The sequence below is a fragment of the Colobus angolensis genome, unplaced genomic scaffold (assembly GCF_000951035.1).
Source record: "Colobus angolensis palliatus isolate OR3802 unplaced genomic scaffold, Cang.pa_1.0 Scaffold201, whole genome shotgun sequence".
Classification (NCBI taxonomy): domain Eukaryota; kingdom Metazoa; phylum Chordata; class Mammalia; order Primates; family Cercopithecidae; genus Colobus; species Colobus angolensis.
In genome coordinates this window covers 5,895,005-5,906,813 of record NW_012115167.1, presented here as the reverse complement: position 1 = coordinate 5,906,813, position 11,809 = coordinate 5,895,005, and the positions used below count along the sequence as shown (strand labels likewise).

The 11,809-nt window shown below is 37.8% G+C and overlaps 1 protein-coding gene across 1 annotated transcript in view; it reads right to left on the bottom strand.

Moving 5' to 3' along the window:
• Positions 1-11,809, bottom strand: part of LOC105511664 (WD repeat-containing protein 35-like) — a gene marked incomplete at its 3' end in the record, with an annotated part of 85,666 nt that overhangs the window by 71,049 nt on the left and 2,808 nt on the right. Inside the window, 3 exon segments of the mRNA XM_011941840.1 lie at positions 2,437-2,565; positions 4,406-4,498; positions 6,807-6,878. Coding sequence (XP_011797230.1) covers positions 2,437-2,565; positions 4,406-4,498; positions 6,807-6,878 — 294 coding nt within the window.

Below are 11,809 nucleotides of genomic sequence, written 5' to 3'. Positions count from 1 at the left end.
ACTCCAGTCTGGGCGACAGAGCAAGACTCCATCTCAAAAGAAAAAAAAAGAAAAAAAAAAAAAGAGACGGGCGGATCACGAGGTCAGGAAATCGAGACCATCCTGGCGAACACGGTGAAACCCCCTCTCTACTAAAAAAAATACAAAAAACTAGCAGGGCGAAGTGGCGGTCGCCTGTAGTCCCAGCTACTCGGGAGGCTGAGGTGGGAGAATGGTGTAAACCTGGGAGGCGGAGCCTGCAGTGAACTGAGATCTGGCCACTGCACTCCAGCCTGAGCGACAGAGCAAGACTCCGTCTCAAAAAAAAAAAGAAAGAAACTGCCTTCATGGACGTCACTGATGGCTTGTTGCTAAAGCCAATTGACACATTTCTTTTTTACTACTCCCTCCTTCTTGAACTCTCTTTGCTGCCATTAGCCCATATACTCCTTTATCTCCAAGACTCCTACTTTTCAACATCCTTCTTCTGCCCATCCCTGAAATGTTGCTGATTCCTCCCCCCCCACCCGGGACAGGGTCTCACTCTGTTGCCCAGGCTAGAGTGTAATGGTAAGATCATGGCTCACTGCAGCCTCAACCTCTCAGGCTCAAGCAATCCTCCCACTTTGGCCTCCCAAGTGATTGGGACTACAGGAGTGTGCCACCACACCCAGATAATTTGATTTTTTATTTTCAGCAGAGACAAGGTCTTGCTATGTTGTCCAAGCTGGTCTCAAACTCCTGAGCTCAAGCAATCCTCCTGCCTTGGCCTCCCAAAGTGCTGGGACTGTAGGCATAAGCCACCATCCCCAGCCTAAATGTTGCTGATTCTTAACTCTACAAATGCCCTTAAGTTTTGTTCAACTACTTCAATGGTTTAAATTACCATGTATATGCTGGTGGTTCCCAAAATTTTGTGTTCAGCACAGATGTTTTTGAGCTGCAGATATGTATGTCTAACTACGGTCTGGATAGATTTACTTGAATGGCCTATGGCATGACAAAATCAACATATCCAATAGAGAAACTTTCCCTTAAAATCATTCTTTCTCCACACTATTTTAATGAAAGGCATTGCCATCCATCCAGCTGCCCAAGCTGAAACTCTGGATACTGCCCTGGGGACTTCCATCCTCTCATCCCCAATCTTAACTATTCTGCCTCCTGAGTATGTCTAAAATCTACTTACTTCCATTCCCTTGTCATTACCTGGATGGCTACCATCCACCATAATCTCACACCTGAATTGCCAGAGTAGTTTACTGATACAGCTGCCCATTATTTTTCTTTCCTTTCTCTATTCTTCATATGTAGCACAGAGCTTTTTCTAAGGAACAATCTTATCACATTGCTCCCATTCTTAAAACTTTTCATTGGCCTCCCAAGTGCTGTTGGACTGAAGTCCAAACACCTTAATATAAATTATGATCTGCATGATCTGACCTCTGTTTCTCTCTCTAGATTCACTGCATACTACTCTTCACCTTTAGTATTATACCCTACTGATAATCAACGTTTTTCAATGGCCCAAACATAGCTAAGTGTAACTTCTCTGGACCTCCTCAAATGCTATTTCTTAGAGCTGAGACATTCTACACACCAGTCTACCTTGTGGTTAATGCCTCAGCAACAGCATCACTTCCTCCAGGAAGCCTTTCCTGATCCCTCCAAGTCTGCATTAGGTGGCCACTTCTACATGCTCCTGTATTTTCCCCATCTTGGCGCTTATCACAGGGTACTGTAATTTCTCGGTTACTTATCCATCTCTCCTGATCTAGGTCTGGTCATTGCTGTACCCTTAGTTCCTAAAATGATAGCTGTTGCTTTATAGGCTCTCAGAAACATTTGTTGAATACATGAAGTTACACATACACACACAAACACAGAGAGAGAGATAGAGAGAGAGAGAGAGAGAGTGCGCATGCGCGAGGGAGAGAAAATAAAAATGATTTTAAAATATATTATTTATCTACAGAGTTTCAAATTAAAACAAAGGTGCAGACTCTCAGAAGACCCAGTTTTATCTATTACTAGAATTTCAAAAATGTGGGTTTTTAAGGCTATAAACTACAACCAAAAATGACATGTTCAGTTCTAATAAAAATGACCACAGACTTTTTGAAACTAAGGTCTACGTATTTGTACAGACTAACCAATATTAACAGAAATTACATAATGAGGCAGACATGTTTAAAAAATGCTGAAAAGTTAATTCACTTTTTTCAATGCCACAGTAGAAAATAAAAAAATAAGACTTTTTTCCTTGAATATACATAAAAACAGATGGTTAAAACCAAAGAACAGTTCTTGAACGTCATCAAATTGTATATCAAATATTTTCTTTTTATGTCTATTTTTCAATCAGAATGCTAACATATGATAACTAACTTAAATCTCTAAAGAAGAAAACTGTCAGCCAGATATTGATCTTAGTTCTATGTCCAATCAATGCACTACCATCCACTGAACCAACTATCACAGCCCCATCTTCATATACAATGCAGATCTTCTGTCCGTCAGCATTCCAGCTCATACTGCGAACAACTGATTTATTTCGATTGTTGGTCGTCTCCTTAAACCAAGAGCCTGTTTTCACAAATTTAAAAAATAACAAGTCAAAACTTTCACATCTATTAAACAGTACTTAAGAATTGAAAGCAATCTATAAAGTACACCACGGGATAAATAACCGCAAAGTTTTCTACAGCCTGAGACATTAAAGTATAAAGCTTCCAAATCCAACAAAAACACAATGAAAAATTAACTTGGGCTTAACTGATAACTGCTTCAAAGATTATCACAGAAAACATAATAAATGCCCATCCTTTGTTTCCTCTTTCTTTCTTTCCCTGTCTCTTTCTGTCAATTAAAAAATAAACTTAATTTGCTTTTTCAGAGCCAGAACTACTGCTTTTTCTGAAAGCCTAACTTTTCCCACTTGAACAATATGGTTCAGATCATAACCAAGAAAAAAACTCCAAGTAACAATAACTTTATATGTACACATAAACTCTCCAATGAGTAATTATGAGCATATTAAATACAGCATATTAGTTACCATCACAAAGAGAATGAAGCCAAAAAATACACAGCTATTAGGTAAAACCCTAAGTAAGCCTGCTTGAAAAAATTCTAATCAGTTTATATTACATTAGTGATACCACATCTCTAATGCTGAATGACAAAAATATTCTAGTTGTATGCAGGGTAGGAATGAGATGTAACTTGTCTTTTAGCATAACCAAATTACAGGCAAAAAAAATAGGTTATTCGGTTTTTGTTTTTCTTAAAGGCTTTTTGACATACCGACATAAGAAACTCTGGCCTGCAGCCAAGAAAATAATCATGCAATTTGGAATAACTGGTCAGAGCAGGGTAACAGAATCCAGACTGAGACCCAAAGAAGACCTGAAGACCTACCTTGGAAACAGACAATGTTTATTCCAATCCACTGAATTTTCACATTCTATCCCCTACACACACACGTACACACACCTTTTTAAAAATTAAAGTATTATAGTATATCTTTAGTGAAGACTTTTTAAATGGTATGCCCTGCCATTTAAAACAGCACACAGGAACTTTTCAAAACAGCACACATAAACTTTTCAAAACAGCACACATGAACCAAGGCACCCTTCCCTTTTGAAGATGATGGCTACAGGCCTCAGGAGAACATGTATGATGAGCTGTTTTTCTCGTAGAAGTGGTATATCTAAGTTAATCCTTCTTTTACCCTCCCTTTCTCTTGTAGACAAGAGGCACAAACCGTGAACCAGTAGTCAGAGTTGAGATAAAATCTGTATCCATAAAAGAAAAGGAAACTAACTGGCCCATGCAGGAAATGAATTATTCTCTTTGACTTCTTACTAAATGTGTTTTCATCTACTGAGATAACTCTAGCCACTCATTTATTCATTCATTCAACAAACATTGATTGAACATGTACACTGTGCTATGTATTATAAAAGGTTGTACATATAAAACAATGAACAAACAGTCATTTTCCCTTTCCCCTCAGAGCTTACAGTCTACTCAGGGAGCAATATTAAATACACACTTACATACACATAAATGTAATTATAAACTGGAACTACCTAGGAAGTAATTCTTATTGGAAATATAGGGAAAAAAAAGAGCTATCTCAAGTAGAAGCTATTCTTCTGCTAAGAGTCTAACTTCATTTTGGAGATAGCCAACGATGACCTAATTCACTTTCTTAATAACAGGGTTAAAGTAAAAAAAAAAAAAAAAAAAGTGAAAAGTAGGCAGCAATAAATCCAGAAATATTACCACTGTGCAGTCAGGATGAACTCCTGTTGTTAGTAAAAGGGGTCTATTTTGGAGATGTTATTTATCCTTCCAAATACTGTAAGCTAGATGTCAACATGTGAAAAATTAAATAAGCTCTCCTAGTAATGTATACCTTTATATAACATCCACAGAATGATAAGCCCATTTTCATCACTGGTAGTCAACTTCTGATACTGCTCATTCCATGTTACAACTTGAACAGAACCTAGAACATTATAAAACAATTTAGAAACTTAAAGGTTACGCCGGGCACGGTGGCTCAAGCCTGTAATCCCAGCACTTTGGGAGGCCGAGACGGGCGGATCACGAGGTCAGGAGATCGAGACCATCCTGGCTAACACGGTGAAACCCCGTCTCTACTAAAAAATACAAAAAGCTAGCCGGGCGAGGTGGCGGGCATCTGTAGTCCCAGCTACTCGGGAGGCTGAGGCAGGAGAATGGTGTAAACCCGGGAGGCGGAGCTTGCAGTGAGCTGAGATCCGGCCACTGCACTCCAGCCTGGGCGACAGAGTGAGACTCCGTCTCAAAAAAAAAAAAAAAAGAAACTTAAAGGTTACAACTGATTTCAAATTTATATTTTTATATAAACACCAAGATCATGTTAAAATCAATATGGTTCCTGCACAGCTAACTAGTCTTTAATATTCCTTAAAACCTATTCATAGGATGCAGTTATTGATATCACTAATTTTCTATAACAATGCATAATACTGTTTTTCATATCTATCCCTATTCCATCCCAGTGAAGACACCTATCATGGCGAGCTACAAGAACTACCATATACCTGATGACAGAAACAAATACAAGCATGGTTTACCCAATTGGCCTGACTCCCAAAAATAATGATGTCCAAAGGATACAATATTAAGTACTTGTTTAGGAAATTTTTATCATTTTTGGTAGATATGTCCCATAATCTCTCTTCTGCCAACCTCTCACTCTTGTTTTCCATTCTATTGATAAAACACTCTTAAGCATATCTTAAACCTCCAGGGTACATGAATAATTGATGACTTTTAATTTTTTAATCCCTAAATACTTTAGTGTACATGTCCTAAAAATAAAGACATTCTCTTCCATAACCATATTACAAACTAGGAAGTTTAACACTGATATACTATTATCTAACTCACAGTTCATATACAAATTTTATCAATTGTCTAAATAATGTCCTTTATAGACATTTGTTTTTCTCATTCCAAGATCCAATCTAGGATTATACAATGCATTTGTATGTTATACGTCTCAATCTTTAGTCTTTTTTTTTTCTTGAGACAAGATCTTGCCCTGTTACCAAGGCTGGAATGCAGTGGCACAATCGTGGCTCACTGCAGCCTCAAACTCCTGACCTCAAGGGATCCTCCCACCTCAGCCTCCTGAGTACCTGGGACTACAGATGCACAGCGCCACACCTGGTTAGTTTTTTTTTATTTTTTGTAGAAACAGGGTCTCATTATGTTGCCCAGGGTGGTTCCAAAACCCTAGCCTCATGCAATCCTCCCACTTTGGCCTCCCAAAGTGCTTGAACTATAGGTGTGAGCCACTACGCCCAGTCTCTTCAGTCTCCTTTAATCTGGAATCATAGGACAGATTCTAAAAAGGATTATATATATAACATCCATAGACAGGAGTATTTTCAATATATAAAATAACAGCTACGTTCTTCTAGATTTATTTAAGATGTTGTTTAATCACATAAAAGTTGAATGACTCTACATTGTATTACTAATGTCTCAACAGAAATGATTACAAACAGCTCCCAACTTACAATGGTACTACTTAAATGACTTTTCAGTGGTGGGAATGCAATGCGCATTCAGTAGAAAACGTACTTCGATTGCCCATACAACTACTCTGTTTTTCACTTTCAATACAGAAATCAATAAATTACATAAGATATTCAACATTTTATTATAAAATAGGCTTTATGTCAGATGATTGTGCCCAACTGTAGGCTAGTGTTTTCTGGGCACATTTAAGGTAAGCTAGGCAAAGCTGTGATGTTCAGTAGGTTAGGTGTATTAAATGCATTTTCAACTTACAATGGGTTTACTGGAACATATCCCCATCATAACTCAAAGAGCATCTGTACTTTAAATATTACCATTATTTAAAATGTTGACATTTCTGGCCGGGCGCGGTGGCTCAAGCCTATAATCCCAGCACTTTGGGAGGCCGAGACGGGCGGATCACAAGGTCAGGAGATCGAGACCATCCTGGCTAACACGGTGAAACCCCGTCTCTACTGAAAAATACAAAAAACTAGCCGGGCGAGGTGGTGGACGCCTGTAGTCCCAGCTACTCGGGAGGCTGAGGCAGGAGAATGGCGTAAACCTGGGAGGCGGAGCTTGCAGTGAGCTGAGATCCGGCCACTGCACTCCAGCCTGGGCAGCAGAGCAAGACTCTGTCTCAAAAAAAAAAAAAAAAAAGTTGACATTTCTGCATTAAGTAGAAACTTCCCAAATGTCTAAATACCACTCAAACATGACTTAAAAGAAATTGCATGACTCACCACTATGACCTTCAAGAGTCTGACGCATAGAAAGGTTACTGGGGGCTGCAAGGCTCCTCAATTTTGCATCATCTAAAACAAAACAAAACAAACTATTATGATAAACATATAAAAGTGACATATTATAAGATTTTGACTCTTTTTGTATTCTTGGGCAGTATTAATCATTTCTCTAAGTATGCCTCATTCTGATCTATTTTTCTCATGGTATAAACAGAAACAGTAACACATATCCCTTGCAAAGACATTCTGGTAAAATAAAGCAAAATATATAAATCAACATTGTTTACTCATACATTACATATATTAATAATCATCACTGCTTTTTATACCTTTCCAAAAGACCACAAATAGAAATATTTATGGCCTACAGATTGCAAACTCTACAGCTTACAAGGGATCAAAACAGCATAGACTTTGAAAATGGGTTTTTGCTAGATTACACAGAATCTTATATTCACTCATTTATTCATTCATTCAACAAATATTTATTGAATGTGTACACTGTGCTATGCATTATAAAACGTTCTACATATAAAATGATAAACAAAACAGTCATTTCCCCTTTCTCCTCAGAGCTTACAGTGTGAGGGACCAATATTAAATATATACTCACACACACATAAATGTAACTATAAACTGGGAATGTGAAAGCATAATAAGAAACAGTAGCAGAAGTGACTTAATTTAGATTGATGGGGAACCAGGGAAGGCTATCAGAAGAATTGATATTTAAGCTGAGACTGAGAGGTAAACTGGAGATAGCCAGGAAAGGTAGAGAAAGAAGGGGAGTATTCCAGGCTAGGACACAGCAATGTAAAGGCTCTGAGGTAGATGCCTAGAGCCCTTGACAAAATCTAAAAAGGCCTATGTGGATGAACAGGGGAGAAAATTGCATCAAACAGGGCTGGAGTGATAGGCACAAGAAAAATTACGAAGTATTTGTAGAAAATAAGAATTTTAGATTTTATCCAAAGTGCAATGAAAACCCCTAAAGATGTCTTAAAAAGGTACTAACCATACTACAGAGAATAATATTAAAATGTCATCTCAATAAATTAATCTTGGCTTAGAAATCTGTTATACATAAAACATAGCATTTAAAATTTTCATTTAAATTACAAATTTTATGAAAATCTTAAGAATTTGTGAGGATGAGAATTATACCAATGCTAAAGAAAATTCTACTTTCAGATAACAAGTATCTTAAAATATTATGAAAAATATCCTTTATTCTGAAAACACTTGCAGGAAAAAATACCTAATTTCCTCTAAAATCACTAGTTCCAATTACCCAGTTGTTTTGGTAACACAGCGTACACACGTACAGTTTAACAATGCAATCATCTGTCAAGATAGAATAAATGTTGCTGACACACACATTAGGTTGAACATAAATTTTTTAACATAGGGTTCTCTCACTCATTTAATCTTTTAAAAATTGTACAACATACTTAAACATCATTATAATATTCTAAAATATTTGGTGGAAACATTTTTCTTAACTTCTAGAACTGAAAAATCCATTGTGATGCATATATATATATAATATATATACACACATATTCTGATGTCACTATAACCTAACTAAGTGAAATGGGTGATATGCGATTTAGATTAACCATCCACGTTTTCCCTCTGTTAGACCATAAGGTAGCACATTCTTGACAAAATACATGCTGACAGTTAAGAATAGGCTTTGAAATTCCGCTTGATATATTGGACAAATATCATCCACATCTGAAAAGGTCTCTTGCTGGAAGCAACTCCATAACTTGATCATGTAAAAAATATTCATAAAACCCACCCGAAAGTTCTCAGATGTCCATAAAAAGGCCAAAAGTTTTAAATGATGTAGAGTAAAGCCAGGATTAATATCCCAAGACTCCATCCAGTTACATTACTAGACTCCAGATAGCCAATAAGGTAATGAAACCAAACAGGTATGTGAACAAAAATCTGGTAATACTAACATAAATCTTCTAAAAGCACATAACAGTAATCCTTAGATTTAAAAGGCATGATCAAAGAAGTCACCAATAAAATAAAGCATTTTAAACTCATGTAAAGAAATTTCAGAATGAAATCAGTTATTCCAACAATTCAAAGTACATCAAAAAGTCCAAAGAAGGCTTTTAAAAAATAAAGGTATAATGACGCAACTGAAAATAAAAGGTATGATACAGAAGAACAGAAGATCATGCTAATAACACCAATAACCAAACACACTAAATCTCTGAGAGTCTTTCTCTTAGAAAAGCGTGACTGACAATGCTTTTGTTTGCATTCATAAAAGTTGTCAGCAGCCCAATTTCAACAGAAATTCCTGTTATGTGCTGCAAAATAAGCTTGAAACTTATAATCAAAATATACAGAATACTGTTTTGCAACACATAGGGATAATACAATTCTGAGAAAGAGATGGTACCATATTCGCCAGACTTTCTGGCAGGATCACCTGGTTGCCTTGCTTCTCTATGTGAATGACTGGCTGCAAAGGACTCTGTATGCATCCCTGGGTCTAACTAAGGACACCTTACCTAAGATTTATAGTAAATTTTGTTGTCCTGGGCAAATTGGAAAGTTGAGGCAATGTCAATGCCTGCAGGTACTGGAGGACTGCACAGTCAGCTACAGTTGGCTTGCATGGCCCTATATACTTTTTCTGTGACGGAAATGTTGGTTTCCAAGGCTCTCTATTTCCTCTCATGAGGATGAGAGGATGAGGCTTTGGCAGTCATAGCAGGAAAAGCAAGAAATGCCACCTCAATCCCAGTCAGGGTCATCACCCTCAAACCTTACCACAAGCAACTCCAACCCAGAGTCATCACCCTCAAACCCTACCACAAGCAGCTCCCACCCAGGGCCATCTCCCTGAAACCCTACCACAAGCAGCCCCCACCCAGGGCCATCACCCTCAAACCCTCCCACAAGCAGCTCCAACCCAGGCTGTCAGCCCTTTAAATACCTTTCGGCAAGGAAATGACATAATCTGGTCCCTTTAAAAGAAGAAGAAGAAAAAAAGACCGGGTGCAGTGGCTCACGCCTGTAATCTCAGCACTTTGGGAGGCCGAGGTGGGCTGATCGCTTGAGGTCAGGAGATCAAGACCATCCTAGCTAACACGGTGAAACTCTGTCTCTACTAAAAAAAAGAAAAAAGAAAAAAAAATTAGCTGGGCGTGGTGGCACATGCCTGTAATCCCAGCTACTCAGGAGGCTGAGACAGGAGAATCACTTGAACCTGGGAGGTGGAAGTTGTAATGAGCCAAGATCGCACCACTGCACTCCAGCCTGGGCAACAGAGTGAGATCCCATTTCAAAAAACAAAACAAATAAACAAAAAACCTGACACTGGCTAGAGTGTCAAGAACGACTAAGAGGAAGCCAGAGACAATGGAAGGAGGGAAACTGATTCTCACAATAGACCAGGTGAGGGATGATGGTAGCTGGAGCTATAGAGGGAGAAGGGGAGACAAAGGAAAGGATGGGTTCAAGATACACTTTGGAGAAAAAAGCAACAGGATTGCTGATGCAGATGTTGTTAACGGAGGAAAAGAGAAGATTTCCAGCTTGAGCAAATGAGTGAATCTGAGACATTTGCTGAAATGGAGAGAATTGAAAGAGATTTGGAAGAATATTAAGAGTTCAGTTTTGAACACAGTAAGAGTGAAATACCTGTGAAAGACTCCAGTGGAGACACCCACGTCTGAAAAATCAGGACTGGGCTGGAGATATAAATGTGGGGCTCTTCACCTCATACCACAGATGGCATTTAAGGGCATGAGAATGAAAGAATAAATAGAGCAAGTGAATAGAGAGCCCAGAAGCAAGTTCTCAGGAATTCTAATAGAAGAGGGAAATCTAGCAAAGAGACTGAGGACTGACCAGAGAAGGAGAGAAAAGTAGAATGTCTAAATATAACAATAACTTAAACATTCTGAATTCTCTTGTCTTGAAAAATAATGTTTCAAGTCAAATCCTGATGAGTCCATAAAAGCTGTCCATTAGATTTAGAAGATGAAAGTCACTGGTGAGGGAGAGAAAAGGAGAGAGGACTGATGCTGAAAGGAGAGAGAGAGAATAAATTGGCAGAGAGGTACCTGAGAAGGTGAAGGGAGATGGGCTCCAGCAAAACACTGGAAGCTGGCCTGTGAGAGAAATAAACCTGATATAAAAAGATGGATTGCTGGTTCTAATTCCTTTCCTTCTAGAGCAGAGGACTGAAAACTGGAAATGCAACTTGGTGCAAACTTTCTGGAGGGTAATTTGCATACACATATCAGGAAACTGTATAAATGTACATATTAGGAACCTGTATAAATGTACACACTCTTTGATCTAGTGAATGCCATTTCTAGAGATTTATCCTAGAAAGTATTAACAATTTATGCAAAGATTTGGATACAAAGATATAGTTGCTTTAATAGTAAAAATGTGGAGACATCTAAATGTCCAATACTAGAATTGGTTAAGCAAATTATGATATAGTAATACCAGTATAATGAAATACTACATAGACATTAAAAATGGTGTCATAGAAGATGATTTGTTGATGTAGAGGATTGCTGTATTATATTGCTGTACCCAAGCTACGAAACATTATACTTAAAATGTTGTATCTTTAGCACAAACAGTGCTTGATATAAAGCAGGCATGTGAGATCTATGATAGTTACTGGAGGGATCTGCTCAATCAACACTATTTGTATTAAATACAATATACTGATCTTGTTAGAATCTTGCAGCCATATTCCTCATATTTATTTCTTTCAGCACAATTTATAATCATTACGTTCCAAAACAAATACTTTACTCCATTTTCCAAACTTTCAAAGAATCGATTTCCCATCTTGCTCACTAATTTCAAAGAATACTCTAGCCACAGCTTATCAAAAGGTTAGAGAAGAAAAAGAAGTTTGTTTTTAAAAAAGCCTTCAATGTTAAACAAAATGAATGCATTTCTTAATGTAAGTTAAAACTTGCGGGCCAGGCACAATGGCTCAC